At 49.3% G+C, this 20,340-nt stretch overlaps 1 protein-coding gene across 1 annotated transcript in view; it reads right to left on the bottom strand.

Annotated features, from left to right (window-relative positions):
• The window catches only part of TGFA (transforming growth factor alpha), a 103,885-nt gene that overhangs the window by 64,041 nt on the left and 19,504 nt on the right, over positions 1-20,340 (bottom strand). The window contains exon 2 of the mRNA XM_082641934.1: positions 4,724-4,777. Coding sequence (XP_082498060.1) covers positions 4,724-4,777 — 54 coding nt within the window. The remainder of the gene's footprint in view (positions 1-4,723; positions 4,778-20,340) is intronic.

The raw sequence follows: 20,340 nt of genomic DNA on the forward strand, positions 1-20,340 counted from the left end.
CTCACGAAAACATGAGAACCTCGTGGGCAGCCTGGGAACTACGCAACATTTTGGAGGGTTAAGCAAGCAGCCACCCAACAACTTAACCAGGATGCATTCTGTCCCTTGTCAGGGGCATTAAAAGGTGCCTTTGAAGGTAGGTTGTAACTCTTTGTGAAGGATGCGAAACTCTAAGCTGTAGGTGCTGCCTGCCACCCTCACCTTGCCTGCAGCTAATGATTCTCTGCATGCTTTCCAAGTTGACAACCAACCAGATACAAATTTTCTGTCCTGACCCCCAGACTACTGACTTCCTCTTGTAGCAATTATTTTCTAAATCATGCACTAAGCAGTCAGCTGTGGTTGCCTTCTGTCACTATGAGGCTCTCATTATGGGTTCTCATTATGGGTTCACCTGTGTAGTGGGGACAAGGACACAGAAGTTGCCCAGTAACTATAATGTTAGAACCTGAATGTAAAATACCACCTGGCTCCAATAGAATGAGATACATGGCGGTCACACTACCACCAGCCTATCTGAGGCCTGTGGCAGGCATCGCCAGTTGATCACTGCCATATTTCCTAACAGTCTGAAGGCAGCCTTATAATCCTCAGCAAAGCTTTCCAAGTAGTCTCTATCTATCCATCAGAGTGATCACGTGAAAAACTTCACAGGTTATTTCTGATTCAAGGCCAACAGATGAGGAAACTAAGATCCAAGCAGGAACCAGATGAATAAGTTGCCTAGGGACTCGACAAAACTCAGACCAGATGGGCCCAATGCCCAGGATTCCTAACCTTCAGCCTAAGGCATGTATCCCTCCAATGTCCCACCCAAAGCAATGTCTGAAAAGCATTTACTGATGACAATAATGCCCATTTCCCATGCCTCTGGCATCATCTACCCTCCACATATGGGGCTTTATAAAAAGGAAGATTGGAAGGAACCAATGAAACCTCAACAAGAAAGTCAGGAGCAACCATGAAGTCATGAGAACATTGAACTTTTTGGGGGGAAAAGCACAAGAAAGCCACATGGGATCAGCCCCTGTTCCTTCAAGCTCATATTCTACTCCTGATTGGCACATGGAGTTTGCAATTTTCTCTCTACGCTGCCCCATCAAAATGTTAGAGCTTAATTCTGAGTATGCCTGCAGTCCTTTGCTCCAGCACCATCAATCAGGAATGTACCAAAACCTTCTTATGTCCATTACTGTTTCTCATTCCAATCAACTCTTAGAGTGAAGAGACCTGCATATTTATGCCATGGGTGAAGCTCTCATAGCTTCTGTCCTAAAACAACCCATCTTCACACCTAAATGGAGAGTTTTAGGATTTAGTAAATGAGCGCACCAACATCCAGAGCATAAGGGTTATAGGAGGGGCTCAGATGTGAAAGTCAGTCACCCAGTATATAAATGAGCACATTTTACAAAAGCAGTGTTGACCTGAAAGGAAATATAAGTAGAAAGCAAAATATGAAAACATCAAAGGGAATGAAAATTAGGGACTTCCCTGGCGGTCCAGTGGTTAAGATTCCTCAGTTCCACTTCAGGGGGGCATGGGTTCGATCCCTGATTGCGGAACTAAGATCCTGCATGCCACGTGAGGGAAAAAAAAAAAAAAATCTAGAACAACGACAACAAAAATCTAAAACGTCTAATCTTGTGACAAAGGGAATGCAAATTAAATGAAGTGCCACAAATTTGAATTCAGCATCATCCATCCTCCATATTTAAGGATCTAACAAAAAAAAATTCTTGTTGCTTTTGTTGGTGTAACTGAACTATGGTTTTGTTTTTAAAGTTCTTACCTGTTAGATATAAGCAGTGTTCACAAGTGAAATGGACTTTGTTTTAAACTATCCCAACAAAGATAAAACTCAAAAAGGTGAGAGAACAGATGAAAGAAAAATTGCAGAGTGATCCTAATTGCTGAAGCTGGGTGATGGTTATATGGGGATTGATTTCACTATTCTTTCTCCTTTTCTATGTATGAAGATTTCTATTATAAACAGTAACAAATAGTTCTACTTCCTGAATTAGTCAAGAATTAAATACACACATACCCCAGTGCTGGGGTAGTGAGTGTGGCTGGCAGGGGTTGTCCCCAGTTTGAGCTGCATCCACAGCAGGATTTTAGCCATGTCTGGAGAAGACAGAGTGGGGGTGGGATGGGACGGTCAAGGCCTACCAGGGCCTGGGGAGTCTTCTAGGAGACAGGAAGGCCACCCTAAAGAAGAGAAAGTTGAGCAAACCAGCCTGATTTAGTCACAAAGCCCTAGCCCTTGGAGGGGTCGCTATGACATGGCCATCACCATTTGGACTTGTCTACTAACTAGCCCATCCCTCTCTGGACTCATGTCTCGGTCCAATGGAGTAGGGCAGAGAGTAAGCAAACATGGAGAGAACTATTCCATTAACCTCTCTGGGGCACAAGTCCCATAGCTAAGTAACCCATCAAACAGAGAGCAATGCAGAGGCCAGATTGGCAGCCCACCTCCCTTCTCCACATATCACCAACCAACTCCAAGATCTCAAGGCCCCCTGGACACTAGAAGGTGTGGCACTGCCTCTACCCTGACCCACCACACTGGGCTACAGAGTGGCACTCAGCCAGTTACAGGGTCATGTGCAAAAGGGCATGACACAACTACTGTTTTCTGAACATACATCATCATGAGGGAGAGTATGTCTCTGATATCAACAAGGACCTGAGACTATCTCACAGAAGCAAGTCCAGAAAGGAAAGATGGAAGAGAGGTTGGTCACTACTGCAGCAAGGACAGTCATTTTCTGGATAAGTGTCACAGGTTTTCCCATTTCTACCCAGAAGAGCCTGTGAAACCACAAAGGGCCTCAGCAGGAGCCACGCCAGGCCTCTGAGGGGACTGGCTGAGGTACGACATCCCCTAGGCCTTTCTTGTACAAATGGATGCAATGAGAGGAGGGGATAAAATAACCAGGAGTACCCATCCCCATGGAGGTGGCATCAACATCTGCCATCACCACAAACTGTCACCTACAAGTGACTTGGTGGAGACCCCGGCTCTTGGCCTGCCACGTCCTACAGTGAGGACCAGGAGGGGCTGGAGATGCATCTGGGGGGTAAATGCATCCCAGGAGGGGGGGTGGGGCAGTTCTGAAAACAGCATGGGGGAGTCACAAAGCTATCTCCCCCTCCCTAAATAGCATATCTGAGCCCTTTGTGATGGGGGAAGAAATTAAAAAGTGAAAGAACTACTTCATGGAAACTCTGGCAGACCCTGGACTCTAAAAGCACCGCTTTGGGAGGGACAGATCCTTCTACCCTGAGTCCCAGAAAAGAATAACACAGAGGAAGAAAGGCATCTGTGGCAACATGGGCCACCAAGTGGCTTGGACACCTTAATGGTTCAAGTGCATCAAGGATAACAGCTCCTTGGGGCTTCCCTGGTGGTGCAGTGGTTGGGAGTCCGCCTGCCGATGCAAGGGACACGGGTTCGTGCCCCGGTCCGGGAAGATCCCACATGCCGCTGAGCGGCTGGGCCCGTGAGCCATGGCCGCGGGGCCTGCGCGTCCAGAGCCTGTGCTCCGCAACGGGAGAGGCCTGCGTACCGCAAAAAAAAAAAAAAAGAAAGAATAACAGCTCCAAGAGGAGACTGGTACTCAGTGGGAGTGGCAGCATCCCCTCCACTGTGTTTGGATGGAAAGGTCTGGAAGGAGAGAAGAGCCAAGTTCCAGGGACACTGTGTGGTTGGTTAGAGAATTTATGAATGCATAGGACCACCTCCTGCCCAGGCACCTCCGTGAGGTAACTAGGGAAACACAGCAGGGGCCACTGCAAAACAGATGGGAGCACACTCCATGTCAACGAGGCAACAGTGAAACTGGCAGACTCACGCATTGCTGGCGTAGAAATCAGCTCGATTCACTTGGAAAGCTATTTGGCAACTTGTTAAAAGGTTCATAAATATATTTATCCTTGCTCCTGGAGATACGTCCTAAGGAAAGAATCCAGAAGAAGGAAACACCTTCTAGGCATCAAGATGTAGCATTATAATTTAAACTGGAGGCGACACAAATATCCCACGGGAAATGCCTAATTAAACCACATATGCCTGTTTTAATGGAACATCATGACATTTTAAAAGGATAAATTTCAAGACTTTCTAGCAACATGGAAAAACGCACAACTCCAAACCTTGAATTTAAAAAGCAGGAATCCAAATAGTTTCCCCATCATGACTAACTGTATAAAAATATTAGCACGCATGGACAAATGTTAAAAGCCGATGCCTTCTGTGATCCTCTGCCCATGAATGGTTTGCCTCCCACGTTTCCCAACTTTCCAATCTGTTGATCGAGGATCTTGCAAACGAAACCAGGGAAATATGACTACAAATGTCAAAAGATAAACTGGAAAATAACTAAACAAAATCACCAGGCAGAAGGAGACAAGAGGGTTTAGGAATCTGGGTTCTTCTTTAGATGGACTATAACGTGATGGTTCCCAGCTTGTGAGTTGTGCAGGCTCTGCTTTCCAGCACCCCTGCTCACAGTGACTGTCTGATCAGAGAAGGGAGAGGGCGAGCCCTGAGGCCAGCAGTTAAGACCTCCCAGGAGCACTCCCTGGGCCCCTGGGACAGAGGATAGAGAGGGTGCCGGGGACAGCTGTGCTTAGAGCTCAGGCTCCACAAGGCAGCCAGGGTCTGCCGCCGTGCAACGCTCCGCACACCACCCCACACCAAGGGGACGGGACTCACCACTCAGAGCGGACGTACTGTTCTCCAGGGCCTGGCACACAGCCAACAAAAGACCTGTGAGGAGAAGAAGAGAGGACAGGTGAGAGTCTGGCCAGCAGCCCACGTTCTCAGGCTTCGAGAGTGGGCCCTCGCAAGGGAGAGTTGGTAGTTTCACAAGGTGGCCAAAGGCAGGCTTGGTGACATACTTTGGGGAACTCAGTGCAAAGTGAAGATGTGGGACCCTCTGGACCCTCTGTCCAAAAAGCAGGGAAAAAGTGCCTATCTAATGGGCACTCGAAGTTACTAAAATATCAAGCTTTTCCCTTCCTTTCCTGGTCTCTCTGTCTCCACTTGTCATGATGTTTCTTGTTTCTGTCTTTTTAAAAACACCTTATAAATATTTTTATTGTGGTCAAACATACATAGAAGTTACTATCTTAACCGTCTTTCAGTGTACAGTTCGGGGGCTTTAAGTACTTACACACTGTTGAGCATGTCATGACATTTCTTATTTGCTCTTTCTGGTCTTGCCCTCTTTGGGGTATGAGGAGACTTGCAGGGTGAGCACAGCTCCTCAGAGGCACCCTGGGCCCCTGCGACAGTGCACAAGTGCACACGTGACCCCGGCCTGCCGCGTTTCCCCTCCCCCAGCGGCGGGATGGATGTGTGCGACCCAGCTGGGGGCAGGGGAGCCTAGTCAGGGGTTTCTTCTTCCAGAAACCAGTCGCCCCAACCCAAGGTGGGCAGGTGACCCACGAGGCTGTTGCAATATCCACCCTGGCAACCTGGACGGGGGGAGGGGAGTCAGTCATCCACAGAAACGCAGTGGGGCTGCCAGCCCAGGATGGGGCAGCTACCACCATGCCCTGCTCGGGATGCCGTGGGGTGTGCACACCTCACCCCAGCCTTTCTTGTGTCCAGGCCCCAGGTGGCAGGGGTGAGAACCCACCCAGGGGAGGCAGGGGGGTGATGGTAGGTGGGACCACAGGAGGCGAGGCCCAAGTCCTCCCCGGTGCACACCCCACAGCCCCATTGAACTTCATTTACAAGATACAAATGCAAAGAGAAAACTGTTAAGAATTTCAAGACTGCAGCTGTACAGGGGCAGCGGCGTTAGCCCCCAAGCCCAGGGCCCACCTGAGCAGGAGATCCTGTGACCACCTGTGAAACTGCCCCTGCCAGCAGATGACCTTATATGCCAGCATGTTACAGTACCAGACGTTTCAGGAAACAGAGCAGCAAAATTCTGATGAAAAAGGAACCTCTCTGAGTTGTGCAATCAGCATGAACTAAGTTAGAATGACTTCCTAAAACCAAACTGCAAAAAGACGCCGTGGTGGCCATGCTAACAGGCTGAGCCATCTGCAGGTTAGCCCAGAGGCGGCAGAGAAAACAGGCAAACTTCTGCGCTGTGACCCCTACCCCAATGCTCAGGACCAGCTCGTCCCCCGCCCTGCAGGCTGTGAGGGCTCCTTTCTCCTGTCCCTCAGAGTGTAGATGCACCAGCCCTTGACTCTCAAGGGAGAAACACGCTTGGAACAGATGTGGCAATCTGCTCATGACTTTTCTTTAGGCCTCTGACATGAGAAACATCTCAAAAACTTCAGACCGCTTTTACTGCAGGCTTGGCATGGATTTCCCAAATACTCCTACAGAGTGTTGAACCAGACATCTGTGCTGGAGTTGGGCTGGGGGAGACCAGTTGACGGTGGGGGACAAGGAGAGAGAGTTAGTAAAATCACACATCTGCCTCGTGCAATTCTTTCTTGTTGCTCAATAGACACTAACTTTGGAAGCATGGTCTTCGGGTTCCCCTGGACATATCTAAAAGGCCCAGTTTGTAATCTGCACACCAAGTGTTAAAACGAGGCTTTCCTACCAAAGCCAGAAAAAGCCTTAGAAGTTTCTCACTGTCAGCTGGGGACCTGTCACAATCTGATTTTGCTGACACCACCACAAACCACTCTGGGCCAAAGGTGGCCCGTGACCTGTGGTCCCAAAAGGAATGACTCGGGGATGCTTTGCATACCTCTCGACAGAAAGTGCCAATGGCCTGTCACAAACTATCCCTGAACGAATGAATTACCTTCCCATCTCCCTGCCCGGCCCCATATCCTGTCAGTCAGTATAGTTCCTGGGCTCCACGGTGACCTCTGCTTAAGCAAAACCAGAACAAGAAAGCAAATACTGTCCAACTCTAGCCAGGACAGAGATGCTCACCAGCCTGCAGGGTGTGTGGAGGGGGGGTCCCGCAGACTCGGGGTGAGCCCCCTTGCCCGTTCTGCTCCTTACCTGGGAGCCCTCAGCTGCCAACTTGCAAAGATGTCTTGGGAACTAATTAGAGTTTACAAAACCACCATGTTCCACCGATGAAAGGCACTGGGTTTTTATTCATAATTTGAGCAACAGGAGAAGAATAGTTCCTTTCTATACCCTCACATCCCCATGGAAAAACGTTATAGTGCCCTGGGCTCTCTCTGCAATCTCCATTCAGGCACAACTTCAGTTGAGGCCCTGTGATGCAAGGTGAGGTCTCTGCTTTCCCTTCACTATGTGGTGGGCTCCCTAAGAGGGTCCCAGACCAAAACGACAGGGTCAGGCCTCTTTCAGTTCTCACGTGGGTGGATACCCTTTATTGGACAGGTGCCACTCTCAGGCCCACCACTCGGCTTTTACATGGATTATCTTATTTAGTCCTCACGATAAGCCATCATACAGGGCACCTCCTGGCCTCCCTGCCTTCTGGTTCAGCCCACGGAAACACCGAGTTTTACAGATGAGGAAACTGAAGCTTAGAGAGGTTGAGAAGTTTGCCCAAGCTCCTGCAGCCAAATTCAAATTCAAGTCTGTCCAACTCCTGTGCCCAAGGCAGTGTTTAATTACCACCCCAAACACCAGTCCTTCTGACCATAGCCTGTCATGACACACTGGAAGGTGTGTGTTTACCAGTTACAACCCCCAAATCAGGCCAGACAACAGATTCAGCAGGCTTAGCCTCCAGGTTGATCCGTCTTTTCCAGAGGCTACATCAGTTACCTCTTGGGATACTCCCACTGCCTCCAATTCCCCCACTAGGAGCAAGGTCTGCCGAGAAGGGGCAAGCGTGTGACCGTCCAGACTCCCTACAGACCAGTATTCGTAAGCCCAGCTGCCCAGACTGCCAGCCCCCACCCCCGGGCTGTGCACAGGCCTTCCAGAAACATGTGGACTTGGCAGGCTCCGAGGCTCATCAGAAGCAAAGGAAATCCTTCCCTGGAGCACCTGGATGGGGACAGTACAGGCCCAGGGACAATGCCACAGTCAGCAGCTCCGGGGAGACGACACACACTCCAGACGGAGGCTTGGCAGCCACAGGTGTCTCTCACCTGAGGTTCAAAGCCAGACCTCGCCTGCCGCAGGGCCACCCAGCCAGCCTCCCTCTGGGCCAGGAATCCCTTCTAGGCTGTTCCTGCCAGCAACCCATTTCTGTTTAAATAGCTCCAAAGAGGGGAATCCCTGCACTGTGAACTTTAAAAAGAAAAGGGGGTGGTGGTGAGGGGAAAACCACACGCAACGGAAGAAAGACCTTATGAAAGGCGGACCCCGTTCCTTGGGGTAGAGTGGGAACCCAGGCTGCCCTCCAGGAAGGATAAGGGCTGCAGTGCTTATAATTCAGCTGTTTGGAATGCAGACAGACGTTTCCAACAGGAAGAACGTCAAGAGAAAGGCTAGCTTACTTATCTGGTGAGCTCACAGGACGGGGCCATTGTGAAGCCCATCCACCTCTGGGCCAATGGGAACTGCTGCTGATGGATGCTGGGCACTCCCCACCCCCAGGCCACAGAGCAGGGTGCCCCCTCCATGCACGCCTTCACTCAGGCACAGGACTGGAACCTGGCTGCGCCTTCAGCACGGGACACCCTCCACCCATCACCTGTTGGCCTACTGACTGCCTCGCCTCCTCTGTGGACATTCAGCTCTAGTGCCCTGGCCTGGAAGAAGCACCCTCAGGCCCCCCAGTCACCCCAGCAGAGTTGACCATGCCCTGCTCTGGCCTCTGCTACAGCCAGTATTTGCTCCTACCTACTCCACTGTATATATCAGCTGTTCTGGTGATGGCCATTCTGACTGGTGTGAGATGATACCTCATTGTAGTTTTGATTTGCATTTCTCTAATGATTAGTGATGTTGAGCATTCTTTCATGTGTTTGTTGGCAATCTGTATATCTTCTTTGGAGAAATGCCTATTTAGGTCTTCTGCCCATTTTTGGATTGGGTTGTTTTTTTGATATTGAGCTGCATGAGCTGCTTGTAAATTTTGGAGATTAATCCTTTGTCAGTTGCTTCATTTGCAAATACTTCCTCACATTCTGAGGGCTGTCTTTTCATCTTGTTTATGGTTTCCTTTGCTGTGCAAAAGCTTTTAAGTTTCATTAGGTCCCATTTGTTTATTTTTGTTTTTATTTTCATTTCTCTAGGAGGTGGGTCAAAAAGGATCTTGCTGTGATTTATGTCATAGAGTATTCTGCCTATGTTTTCCTCTAAGAGTTTTATAGTGTCTGGCCTTACATTTACGTCTTTAATCCTAATCATTAGAGAAATGCAAATCAAAATTACAATGAGGTTATCACCTCATACCAGTCAGAATGGCCATCATCAAAAAGTCTACAAACAATAAATGCTGGAGAGGGTGTGGAGAAAAGGGAACCCTCTTGCACTGTTAGTGGGAATGTAAACTGATACAGCCACTATGGAGAACAGTCTGGAAATCCTTAAAAAACTAAAAATAGAACTACCATACGACCCAGCAATCCCATTACTGGGCATATACCCTGAGAAAACCGTAATTCAAAAAGAGACATGTATCCCAATGTTCACTGCAGCTCTATTTACAATAGCCAGGACGTGGAAGCAACCTAAGGGTCCATCAACAGATGAATGGATAAAGAAGATGTGGCACTTATATACAACGGAATATTACTCAGCCATAAAAAGAAACGAAATTGAGTTATTTGTAGTGAGGTGGATGGACCTAGAGTCTGTCACACAGAGTGAAGTAAGTCAGAAAGAGAAAGACAAATACCATATGCTAACACATATATATGGAATCTTAGAAAAAAAAAAAAAGGTCATGAAGAACCTAGGGGCAGAATGGGAATAAAGACGCAGACCTACTAGAGAATGGACTTGAGGACACGGGAAGTGGGAAGGGTAAGCTGGGACAAAGTGAGAGAGTGGCATGGACATATACACACTACCAAATGTAAAACAGACAGCTAGTGGGAAGCAGCTGCATAGCACAGGGAGATCAGCTCAGTGCTTTGTGACCACCTAGAGGGGTGGGATAGGGAGGGTGGGAGGGAGACGCAAGAGGGAAGAGATAAGGAGATATATGTGTATGTATAGCTGATTCACTTTGTTATAAAGCAGAAACTAACACACCATTGTGAAGCAATTATACTCCAATAAAGATGTAAAAAAAAAAAAAAAGGATGCCTTGGATTTAGAGATGGCGAGCAAAGGCCTATGGAGAAAGTGGTAATGCAGAGGGGCAGGAATCAGGTGAGAGAGGCAGAAGGGAGTGTGGGTGTTTGGAGGGTAGCCAGGATCCCTCCTTCCTCTCCTGCCATGCTTGGGGTCTCGGGGTCATAAGGGACAGAACAGGAGCTCAGGAAGTGAGGGTGGTACCTAGAAGGTGAGAATCCTGCATCTCAGCATGAGGTCTTCAGGTGACACTCACGGACAGCCATGTAGGGCACAAAAATATATGGAAATGGGTCACGGGGAACCCAGGGCCTGCTGGTATCTTCTGGTACCAGGTTCTAAGGTATCTTTTCTTATGAATTATATTCCAGCATCTGAATTTTATCTGCAAACATGGCAGGATTTTTAACTGCATAGCAAAAACTGCAATATTGTGTGACTTTATCAGTATTTTTAAATGCAAGAGGTTTGATAGCCAGGTGAAGATGCTGGCTTCAGGGTCAGAACTGACTTGGAAGAAAGAAAAAGGGAACACACTGCAGGCAGGGACAAGGAGGGAAGCTGGTAGGACCAGGAGACCTGGGCCTGCCCTGCCTTCGAGAACATCCATAAATGCCATGGTCGAAAGCAGCCACGAGGCATCCCCCTCGCCCCCAGTGCAGCATTTCTCTCCAAGGAAGAGATGACAGTTCACAAGTGCTCCTACTTACAGAGACACCAGTTACACTGGCTTCAGAGGATGGCAGGCAAAGCAGCAGAGGAATTTGTGGAGGAACTGGCCAGACGGGATTAGGACAGCTCAGGGGAAGGCAAGGAGGGTTCAGAAATATGTGACTCGGGAATGAATCACCTTAGGCCGATGGGCTCATGGCACAGAGGGCTCTTTCTTTCACCGTCCCAGCATCTGGAACTCTGCTTTCAAAACACAGATTGCATTCTGCTACCCAAGGAGAATCTTATCGAGGAATTATTTGAAATGGTTAGTGCTGTGTTTCAGGTGGCGAGTCCAGACACAAGGAGCAAAGAAACCAGCTCTGCAGGGAGAGGGCAGCTCTCAGTTACAAACCCACCCAAGTGAGGTTCTGACCCTGTGCCCAAACAGCCCCACATTGGACACATGAACTGAGAAGACACTTGTATGTTAGTGGCGGGTGGTAGAGGGAAGACCACCAGCGCCTGATTGGTCTTCTGAGCTCCCTCCTCACACCGTTCAGCCATAATTATTATTGTGGCTGATGGCGTTATTAACAATAAGAGCAGCAATATTTGAGCACTTATGACATGCCCTGCATCATCTCATTCAATACTCAAAGCCAGTCCTAGGAAGTAGGTACTATTTGTTCTCCCATTTCAGAGGTGAGAAAGTGGAGGTACAGGAGATGAAGTCACCTGCCCAAGGTCACCCAGCTTGTAAGTGACAGACACTGCAGGCTCATGTTACAGGGCCCAGCTGGCCCCCCTATGCTTTCCCTAACCCTATGAAGTGCAGCCAAAGAACACAGACATGCTAGAAAAGTCCACCTCCTCCTCTTCTCCTGGATCTAAGCCAGATGTACTGGGATATGCAGGCTACCAAGGGGTCCAGAGACTAGGGTCATTCGTGAATGGTGTCACCTTCAGCAAGTCCCTTCACCTCTCAATCTTGGGCTCCTTACGTTTAAATGACAGAGTTGGGCCAGAAGATCAGCTCAGTCCTTAACTTCTGAGACAGTATGGGGCTGTGCATCTTCTTCAACCGTCCATCTGGGGAAGGGGGGTGGGGACATACTTGGCCTCATTCCAATGCTTTGTAGGTGGATCCTTCGCCTTGAACAAGGATCAGGCAAGACGCAGGCTGCGTGTGCTTATCTCAGTGAGTGTGCTCGGTTTACAGTAATTTTGTCTTTCAATTTAGCATGGCACTTCCATCAAATATCAGAAGATGGGAGAGATCCGAAAACCGCAACCTAAAAGGACACTTTTCATCTACATTTTCAATGCAGTCTTTTTTTTTTTTAAATTTATTTATTTATTTTTGGCTGCGTTGGGTCTTTGTTGTTGTGCATGGGCTTTCTCTAGTTGCAGAGAGCGCAGGCTACTCCTCAATGCGGTGTGCAGGCTTCTCATTACGGTGGCTTCTCTTGTTGCGGAACACAGGCTCCAGGTATGTGGGCTTCAGTAGTTGTGGCTCATGGGCTCGAGAGCTCAGGCTCAGTAGTTGTGGTGCACGGGCTTAGTTGCTCCGCGGCATGTGGGATCCTCCCGGACCAGGGCTCGAACCCGTGTCTCCTGCATTCAGGTGGATTCTTAAACACTGCGCCACCCAGGGAAGCCCTTCAGTGCAGTCTTGACACTGGCTTGATGATATATTCCAAGCTTATAGTCCATGAGGAATGCTCTTGGGTCAGTGAGCTTGGGACACTTCCTAATGACCCCTGGGTGGCCATAAGCAGCAAAGCCCAACTTGATGCGTCTAAGGCAATACCTCATAACTATGACATTGTGGAAAATAAGCCAGTGTTACCTGAATGCTCATGGGTATTGTCTATATATCTGTGGATGGGAAAACCTCAAGTATTCAGAATGAACCTGCAGGATGGGGAGGTGAAAGAGACAGGCAGATGGGTGCCTGCACTGCAACCCTGTACCATTTTCTATTCCTGATTCAGGGTCTATTACGGCAGAGCAGAAAGGAGCCTTGCCGTCAGGCCTCTGTTCAAATCCTGGCTCTGCCACTAAGCTGTGGGACCTTGGCTAAGTTATCTAACCTCGCTGAGCCTCTGTGTCCTCATCCATAAATAAGGATAACACTTCCTCACGTGACTACTGCAAGGATTAAATCAAATAAAATGGTGTATGCAGAGTGGGAGGAAAATGGACTCTTCCATACTATATCGAAGGCAGATGAGTATGGGCTGCTGAAGCCAACACACAAACCCCATGTTCCCATAGACACTTGCCCACTTCCAGGTCCCACGCACCACCTCCAATCCTGACCCCTCTCCAGAGGCGTGTACCTCAGATGTCGTATTCCAAAATAAACTCACCTGTCTCCCAACCGTTCCACTCTCCCTCCTTCGTTCTAGGTGGGGCTGAAGACCCGACAACTGTCATCGACCCCTGCCTCTCCTTTACCCAGTATCCAAGCCAAGGTCTCCTACACGTCCTGCCTCCACCTTATCCATCCCCCTGCATCCCCACTGCCCCAGTTCAGCCTCATCATCTCTCCTGGGCTATCACAATAGTTGCCTGACTGGTTTTCCTGACAACAGCTTTTTTACCTTTGCTCCTGCTGGCAGAAGTGAGCTTCCAGAGCACTTCTGGGCCGTCAGACTCCTTCCCTCGAAACCCCGCTCACAGAGCCCCCTCCCCCAGCCAGGAAGTCCCAAGCAGAGACTTCAGGTGCATAGCCTGGTCCCCAACTCCATTTCCATCTGGCTCCTCCCACCCGCTCCTGTTAGGCACCAGCCGCCTGGCCCTGTCCCCCTTCCCTGCACACGACCCGTCCTCACTCAGCTCGGTGCCTTGGGGCTCACGCCACTAGGGTCCCAACTCGAGTCCTCGCAGCTGTGTGACCTTTGCTTAGTTGCCTGAGTCTCGGATTCCTCCGCTATGAAAAAGAGATAACGATAGTGGTCTCCGGCACAGGGTTACTGTAAAGACTGAGTGAGGGGACTCAGGAGAAATGTGTAATACATGGAGTGGCCCGTCACAACCATGCAACGTGTGGTCGCTGCTACGACTGCGAGTTCCCATTTCTATCATGCTGCTCTCTGAGCCGGCCAGCCCCTTCCTCCACCTGTAAACAAATTTGCCTCTGAAAGCCTCGCTCAAATGTCAGAAACAATCATTTCTTCCTCAGTGCCGTCCTTATTAGATCCCACCTTGTAGTTAAGAAGTTTTCACGTCTCACCCCTCCCTGCCAGTGAGGTCGGTGTCCTACTCATCTCTACCCTCACACCTGGTGCAATGCCTGGCATCTACTTAGGGTTTGGATACATCTATGTTGAACTGGATTTCTCTAAGAGGTCACCAGATTGAGTTGGAGGGGGGTGAGTACTGAGAGTGTACAGGTGGGGAGTGGGAAAACCCACCGACCCCCCGGAATTCCCCCCTCACTTCTCCCCCAGCTACACCTCTGTGTCGGTTCTTTTTCTGATTTCAGTGGAGTTGGAGAACATGGAAACCTGTCATTCACTCATTCAACAAGTGTTTACTGAGCACCCACTACGTGGCAGAGACTGCTCTAGAGGTTGCAGAAATAGGGGAGGGACTCAAAGGCCCCTCTCTCACATCTGCAATGTACTCGTCTTGTGAGGAATAATTCTTCCAACCCTTAGAAACCATCACACTCAACTCCATTATAGAAGTCAGGCTGCACCATCATTCAGTCCGGTGCTGAGATAAAAATGCCTCTTCTCTTTCAATCCTGGTTAACGAGTCTCACTAGAATACAGAGAAGACCACGCAGGATTGGGAAGCATCACCCTTCTCCGAAGCCTGGAGTAAGTCTGCTGAACCAAGATCATGCCAAGATGACACTGAGTTGTTTGGTCACCTGATGAGATGACCCCCGAAATGTTTTACACCCTGAACTTATTTTGTCAGTTTTTCCTGAAATCTTTATGAGAAAGCAGGAAGATACGGTTGAAGCAAACACACTCACCTGTGTCCTGGGAGCCTCTCCCACGCTCGCTATTCAGGTCCTTTGTTCCACCCAAATGTGTCCACCTGGCCCAGGCCTCTTAAATATTCTCACTCGCTCTCTCCTGCCTGGAAAACCCTCAGGCTGCCCTGATCTCACTTCTTTGCAGTCCCCAGGCCCAGACCTCTTTTCCCACCATCTCTGACTTAGGAGAACAGATTACTATCTTCCTTCCGTACTTCAAAGGCCAAATGAGAATATTTGCAAAATGCTTTGGACTCGTTAGAGTCAAGGTCCTAATAATTGCCCAAGACTTATACCACATGCACAGGCATCAGAGAAGCAATGCAGCTATAAAAGGAGGTGGCGTGCTCATCCTGACTTCTGGAAAACATGCAAAAAAAAAAAAAAGACTAAATAAAAAATCCGCAGAGACCCTTGCAGGAGGGGGTGGGTGCTGCCCTGTTGAGAAACCTTTGTTTCTAAGGCCTGGCAGGTGTGACGCAACCCCTTACACTGCTGCATACATATCTTCCTCTCTGCTCTCCCCAACCCCCACCCACGTCAAAGCCTTAAAGAACAGTGCTGCCTACTGATCCGGTGGTCTGAGAGGACCCCCTCCTACAAAGCAAACGCACACAGGACCAAAATATCTTTGCCAAACAGTAAGTTAACCAGGATGCACAAAGCATCTCCTCTGGGCGAGGCGGGCCCTGTGCTTGCTGCCATCTGTGCCCCACCCTTTCTCGTTAGGAGGAAGCAGAGCTGAGGGTTTATCAAAGACCTGGACCAGGGCTGGCGACTGAGTCAAACTTCCTCTCCTACAGGCTCCCATGCTGGCTGGGCGAGGGCCCCGGCCAGGGATTGCAGGGCAGCAGGGCGAGTATCACCGAGCCCTCCCGGAGTTTCCCAGCCGTTGAATCACCAACAGGCTCTACCAGGGCTGAGCTCCGAGGCCACAGGTAGCTGTGCGGAGGTGCTCGCGACCCCGTTGCAGCCAACTGACACTGATTTGAGGAGTAAAGGTGTCAGCGCCAAGGGCCACGCTCGCCTTTCCCAGAGTCCCGGAGGGAAGGAGGGGCGGGAGAGTGGACCTGAGACAGGGCCGGGATCAAGTGGTAGATGCAAGGACACCACCTGCAGGGCCCGGGCCCCTCAGCTGCCGGGAATTGCAGAAATCAAACACCAAGCCCCGTCCCGCTTCGTGGAGGCCCACCGGCCCCCTCCCAGCTTCCCCTGGCCTTGTGGTGTCCCCATAATTACCATCCTCCGGGCCCAGGGTCAGCAGTGGCTCTGCCTGTGTGGACCTCAGCCCAGCAGAGTTGGCCTCTTGGCAGCCCCAACAAAGCCAGGCCCATCCCTCAGCTCTGTCAAGGCCCTATGTACACATCACTCACCACTAGTGGCTTGGAAGTAGGCTACGAGCGGGGAGGTAAAAAAAATAAGCAATCCTTGAACTCTGCCCCGTTTCCTCCATGTGAATAGCTGGGTGATGACAAACTCATCCCTTCCCACAGCTCCGCTCAGGACACCCCGGGACCCCTCTGTAGAAGGCATGACGAGGCGTGGGGTTTGAGCCAAGATAAATACCAGTGTGACTTGGCCGAATTTCAGATCAATGCAGCGTCAGCCTTGGGGGCTGGGGGAGGGTTGGATGGAGGGGACAGCGCTGCACCAATGCTAATCGCCACTGTCAGGCTTCCATCGTGTTCTGTGTTCTCGGGGCTGACCACAGAACACCCCTTAGGAGAACTCACTTGACTGCATGAGGACCACTGATTGAGAAGCAGGGTTCAAATGGAGAAAACAAATCCTCAGAAGCCTAGATTTTCAAGAGTTAAGGGAAAACACCCTGAAGTTCTTGAAACCCCACGTCACACTGCAGGCTGGAAAGATGTCTAAGTTCTTCTCCTTGGGTCCTGGAAGTGAGGGCAGGAGGAGGAAGAGGGGAGAGCAGACGAAAAAGAGTGTGGGTGAAGACAGCAGGTACCAGCTGCTGAGAAGGGCCCGGACGAGGAGTGGGCAAGAGGCACTCAGAGTGACCCCTTTTAACTAGGAGACCCTGACCAAACCACCCCTAGCCCAGGGGTTCTCATCGCTGGTAGGGCCTCCTGGGGGCATATGGTAACAGGTGGGGTTGTTGTTTTTTTGGGGGGGGTAGTTTTGATTGTCACAATGACGTGAGGGGCTCTCTTGGTATTTAATGGGTGAGAGCAGGGATGCTAAACTGCTGTGGTGCACAGGATTTTGTCCTGCCTAAGATGCTAATAGCGCATCTTGTTGAGAAATTCCAGACCCCAGCAGGGAAAGTCCCTTCAACCACAGGTCATTCAGCTCTCCAAAGGCACGCGGGCAGAAGCACCCTAAACTCAGGGGAGATGGAACAAGCCGGCAGTCACATGAATGGACAGGGTGGCTCAAGAGAGCCTTGCTAATGGTCTGGGGAAGCTGGCAGCAGGACTGTGGGGTCAGCCTGCCCTCAGGAAACTGGGATGCTCCCTTCCCCATTCAGTGATGCCCTCCATTCTCCGTTCATCTGTCTGCCTCTGTATAACAATCTGATGCATCTGGGTTGCACAATAGGAAGCCTACCTATAAAATAACAAGACCGATGAGCCATCGACAAACCTGCTCCCAGGGATTTGTGGTCCTGGGGCTCCAAACAGACTCCTGGGAGCCCGGAGAGGGAGGGAACTGCAGGAGGGGTGAGGCAGGCAACTGTCTCTTGGTGCACTGATTTTAGGGTCCCTGACGTATTTCCCTTTGGCCAATGTATGTTCTTCTGGCCACATATGGCAAAGCTGTTCAGCGAATGCCCCCAAAGCACTTAGTCATATGGGAAAAGTCTTATTTACTGACTGGAGACAAACCAGTGAGGAACAAGGTACACCTGACCCCACAGTTTTGGGTGAAGAGCATCACGTACCTTTTAGGAGTATCAACTTAAATCATTTTAAAGGAAGACAACAAAACCCTGGGGAAGCATGGTAATTCTCCCCTACCAACGCTGCTTCTGCCCTTCCCCTACTTACCTCATTGACTTTTGGCAGGGAGGGTAGAGGTGCGAAGCAAAAGAAAAGAAGGAGGGAAGAGGAGGTCTTCTGCTAGGATGGTTTAGCTCGAGCAAGAGGAAGATGACAGAAAGAAGAATGTGTGTGGCATCCCTGGAATATTCAGCATATTTCCGAAGCACTGCCCAGAAAAATCAGACTCCTCTAAATGAAAGTGGTGCTGGAACCAGAACAAGCTGATGAAAAGGTACAGCCACTTTGGAGGACAGTTTGGTGGTTTCTTACAAAACCAGACATAGTCCAGCATATGGTCCAGCAATCGAGCTCCTTGGTATTTACCCGAACGATTGAAAACTTATGTCCACACACACGCACAGAAAGCTGCACACAAATGTTTATAGCAGCTTTATTCACAATTACCCAAACTTGGAAGTAACCAAGATATCCTTCAGCAGGTGAATGGATAAGCTGTGGTACATTCAGACAATGGAATATTATGCAGCAATAAAAAATGAGCTCTCAAGCCACAAAAAGACATGAAGGAAACTTAAATACATATTTCTAAGTGAAATAAGCCAATTGGAAAAGGCTATGTACTGTGACTGTGTGATTCCAACGATATGACATTCTGGAAAAGGCTAAACTATGGAGACAGTGAAAAGATCACTGGTTGCCAGGGGTTTGGGACAAGGGAGAGAGAGATGAACAGGGGAAGCAGAGAGGATTTTTACACAGTGAAACTACTCTGTGTGATACTACAATGGTGGATACATGTCATCACACATTTGTCAAAATTCATAGAATGCACAAAGAATAAGCCCTAATGTAAACTAGGGACTTCTGTTTACATTTAACCTTAGTTAAAAAACATTAACTTTCATTAATAATAATGTACCAATATTGGCTCATCAATTATAGTGAATGCACCACACTAAAGCAAGCTGTTAATAACAGGTGAACCATATGGGAACTCTCTGTACTTTCTGCTCAATTTTTCTATAAGCCTGAAACTGCTCTAAAAAAGCTACAGTCTAGAAGGGGGCAGTGCTCAGCCCACCTGGACCCTCGTGGCCAGAGGAGGCCCTGTTATGGAAGCAACCTAAATGCCCATCGACAGACGAATGGATAAAGAAGATGTGGTACCTATATACAATGGAATATTACTCAGCCATAAAAAAGGAACGAAATTGGGTCATTTGTAGAGACGTGGATGGACCCAGAGTCTGTCATACAGAGTGAAGTAAATCAGAATGAGAAAAACAAATACCGTATATTAACGCATATATGTGGAATCTAGAAAAATGGTACGGATGAACCTATGTGCAGGGCAGGAATAAAGACGCAGACGTAGAGAACGGACGTGTGGACGCGGGAGTGGGGGGATGAATTGGGAGATTGAGATTGACGTATGTGCACTGCCATGTGTAGCTGGTGGGAACTTGCTGTATAGCACGGGGAGCTCAGCTTGGTGTTCTGTGGTGATCTAGATGGGTGGGATGGGAGTAAGGGGTGCCAGGGAGGTCCAAGAGGGAGGGGATATATGTATACATAGAGCTGATTCACTCTTTTGTACAGCAGAAACTAACACAACATTGTAAAGCAATTATAGCCCAATAAAAACAAACAAAAGACTACAGTGTATTACAGACAACTGTATATTGATGGTGGCTGCCAGGGAGAAGCTTTGATCAGTGGCTGATCTGACTGGACTGAGCCACTGTGGACCCTGAGCCTCACTCTCAAACTGGGAGTGTGTCAGGATGGGAGGAAGCAGAGGAGAACCCTCTGGAAATAGGCCACGGATAAGGCAGGTGGGAGCTTGGAGGGGAGGAAAGGGAGGAACAATGGGTGAGGGGTCTTCCAGAGAAGTCTTCCTATAGAGAGGTTGAGAGGCACCACCGGGAATCTGAGCAGCTTTTGCAACAACCAAGGAAATGCAGTGCCCTGGTTTCAGGCAATTGGCCTTGCTTCTGTGGTTTCTGACGTAAAATAGATGATGTATCCTAGATGTTCCCTCAGCTGAGGACAAGTGATCAATACAATTTTCAACCTGTAGCCAGCCAGCTGTCACCTCTGAGACCGAGGGAACAGAATTCAAGAGTTGCTAGAAGGATGGTTTAGTCCTGCTTCTGGACCCGCCTGCTGTATCTAAGAGGGGGGCTCCTATGTGGGTATCAAGCACAGCCTTTGGCATAACAAGATGCAGCTACAGAGAACTCTTCCACCCTCCTCTTCCTGTCCTTTCTTACACTTCAGGTAGGAAAGGAACAGAGAGAACTGGATGGCTTTCAACTGCCCGAAAGCATCCTTCTGTGAAGACCGATTTGCGAGGTAATGAAGCTAGTGACTCACCCCCATCCCCAGCACTGTCACAACCTGACAGTTTAGTGTAGGTTTATTTGTTTATTTTCTGTCTCCTTGGCACCAAGTGGGGGACACCCTCTAGGCAACAGTGTATGACGCATCGACAGCTCTGAACAAATACCTCCTGAATGAATTCAGTTCCTTTTAAAGCCAAACCTGGGAGACAGTTCCACAGA

The sequence above is a fragment of the Mesoplodon mirus genome (genome assembly GCF_964341445.2).
Source record: "Mesoplodon mirus genome assembly, chromosome: 14".
NCBI classification, from domain to species: Eukaryota; Metazoa; Chordata; class Mammalia; order Artiodactyla; family Ziphiidae; genus Mesoplodon; species Mesoplodon mirus.